At 41.1% G+C, this 2,882-nt stretch overlaps 1 protein-coding gene across 3 annotated transcripts in view; it reads left to right on the forward strand.

The window, feature by feature from the left end:
- plxna1a (plexin A1a) overlaps nucleotides 1-2,882 on the forward strand; it is a 280,313-nt gene that overhangs the window by 215,352 nt on the left and 62,079 nt on the right. For all 3 annotated transcript variants that reach the window (XM_032520348.1, XM_032520349.1, XM_032520350.1), the window contains exons 13-15: nucleotides 116-269; nucleotides 1,535-1,655; nucleotides 2,453-2,589. In XM_032520348.1, the coding sequence (XP_032376239.1) occupies nucleotides 116-269; nucleotides 1,535-1,655; nucleotides 2,453-2,589 (412 nt within the window). The remainder of the gene's footprint in view (nucleotides 1-115; nucleotides 270-1,534; nucleotides 1,656-2,452; nucleotides 2,590-2,882) is intronic.

A 2,882-nucleotide genomic window follows, 5' to 3' on the forward strand; every position in this document is an offset into this window, starting at 1 on the left:
TGTGTGTGTGTGTGCGTGTGTGCGTGTGTGCGCGCGTGTGCGCACGTGTGTTTATGCATGTGTGACAATTGCTTTCCTTCACATCTTCCTGCTGTTTTGTCTCTGTTCTGTGCATAGTTGTTCCCTGAGACGGGGCCTCGCCAAGGTGGAACTAGGGTGACCATCCTGGGGGAGAACCTGGGTCTGCACTTCAGAGACATCCAGATGGGTGTCAGGCTGGGCAAGGTACCCTGTGTACCTATTGAGGAGGAGTATGTTAGCGCAGAGAGGTTAGTTAAGACACACACACACACACACACACACACATTTTAACCATTTACTTATGTCCACATGATGAAAATGGTACAGGGACACAAATGTTACAAAATGGACCAGTGGCATGCAGAATGTCTTCACAATATCACTTAATAAGCAAAATACTCAATTCTTAAGGGTATAAGTAGCAATGTGTCCGCCATGTGTGGTGGCTTCCAATAATAGCAGATATGGCACAGTACTTTGCAAGCCGTTTAGCCCTTTTTTTTTGCCATCCCAAGTTGTTGCAGCCCTCTTACTACCAACCTGTGTGTGTGTGTCCTAGGCTACCAAATATGAAAATGAGTAGTCTTCAACTATAGCCTAGCTCTGAAATGGTGTTTATGAGTAGTTGGTATTTACCTACCTTGGTACCTCGTAGAAATCATCCTCCATGCTGGGATCAAAGATGTAGCCTACCTCCAAAATGTACACCTAACTGAACTGGACTGATAATAACAACATCTGGCGTATTGGCAACCAGGTGTAAGAAAGTACCAGGGTTACTATTGCAACACACACACACACACACACACACACACACACACCCACACGCACAGAAAGACATTTACAGATGAATGCATGGACACTCAAACACACACGCACACATACACAGAAATTGTCTGTCTCACAAATAGTCACAGATCAGAGATTGCGCACACCAAAGGCAGCAGCAGCATGACGTGCCACTCTCATTCTGACCAATCAAACAATGTTTTTGTGGCTGTGCCCATGCCGCCTCATTCAGCAGCTGAAAAGATTGTGAGATTAGGTTTTTTGTGTGTCTGTAAGTTCCATCTGTTGGTTCCCCTCCATTACTCCCTACATATGCTCTTTCCTTTATTTTTCTCATCCTGACATTTACTCCTCTGCAGGGTCCTACACGGCTGAGGAATTGAGTTCACGGAGATCAAACAATCTCTCTGTAGTGCAGTTAGTTGGGAAATGATGCATGTTGAGATAGAGGGAATCTCTATTCAAATATTACACACACATCAGTTATTTTACACATGATTCCTGTCACCCATGCACCACTTCAAACATGTCTAGGACATTTTCTTTTATATTTTGTCCATCCTACCTAGTTCCTTGTTCCCTGTATTCTTTCTGTCAAAGAGAAAATTCAGAGATTTTGTGGTACATGTTTAAATTGTGGTTGTTATATTAGTACTAGAACAACATCCTGACCCCTTACGCCCTCCTTTTTCTCAATTAATCTCTTCAAACGACCCATCCACAGAATAGTGTGTCTGCTGAACGACGCTACCGGCTACAGGGTCCAAGAAGCTCAGGTTGAGGTGTGCGTGAGAGACTGCGTCAACGACTACAGAGCCCTGTCGCCTAGGCCATTCACCTTTGTGGTAAGCACCGTACAAGGGTTCTATATGTTGTTCTATCATTTAAAAAATAAAAAGACACTGCTTTGATGAAACGTTTCCAGTAACTAAGCAAAGGGTTCTAAGAATGGGTTTATGAAGACAAATTTAAAAAAGAATATGGCTCTTCAGGGCTCATTTCTCTTGTTATGTTTTAAAGTACTAAAGACTGTTATTTTCTTTCTTTCTGTCTGAATATACCTGTATTCACCATCTGTCTGAAACGCTATGTTTTACCGCCTGTCTCTTTAAACACCCCTACTGAAAAAGCCCAGTCTGCTCTGATTGGTCAGTGTTTCCGCATCTGCACTCTTAGCCTCTCTGCACCGTCAATACAGCTGGGAAATGACTGTAACTGCACTGTAGCAGCACTTTCTACCTAAATATAGTATAGTCATAAGTATACAGAAGTCCTGGCGGCTCGTTTAAAGGCACAGTTTCTGAATCCGAGCTGTGTGCATTTCTCTGTAAATTGAGTGTTTATACTTTCACAGTATTTTTTAGCACCTCAATCTGCAATATAATCCCAAAAAAACACGTTTGCAATATATGTCTGTTTAAATCACTAATTGTTATATTAAAGACTTGTGTCTCATATAAGCTTTTTTGCAAAATCTCTCTTGTGTACCATATGATGCGTTTGTTTTTAAAAGTACAATTGTCCAAGGGGTGCATTGAATTTACAGATGAAAATAAGATGACATAACTGAGTATGGTGTCTGTAATACTGGTTATATTTCCTTGAGGAAAAATGTTTTTTTTTTTCTTTCTCTCTTGTCCAGACTCCATTCTTTACACGTATCCAGCCATCTCAGGGCCCCATTTCTGGGGGCACCCGGGTCACCATTGAAGGAAGCTACCTCAACGCAGGCAGCTACGTCTCTGTCAGCATAGGACCGCAGCCCTGCTACTTCAAAAAGTAAGGAACACTTGTTTTTGTTTTGTACATCAAACTGAATTCAATTAGAATTATCCCTGTGGAGAAATTGGAACACCACAACAGGGGAGAATACAATTTAGATGAAATAATACACAGAAAAAATACTTGAGTACTTAAATTCATAATTATGACTCAAGTTACTGCAGATAATACAGAAAATAAATAGATACAAAATATGTGCATAAATAAACCTGCTATGTTGAAAGATTGTGTGTGTGTGTGTGTGTGTTGCAAAAAATCATACAGCTATTACATCCACATGTAAGCATGTA

The sequence above is a fragment of the Etheostoma spectabile genome, chromosome 7 (genome assembly GCF_008692095.1).
Source record: "Etheostoma spectabile isolate EspeVRDwgs_2016 chromosome 7, UIUC_Espe_1.0, whole genome shotgun sequence".
Taxonomy (NCBI): domain Eukaryota; kingdom Metazoa; phylum Chordata; class Actinopteri; order Perciformes; family Percidae; genus Etheostoma; species Etheostoma spectabile.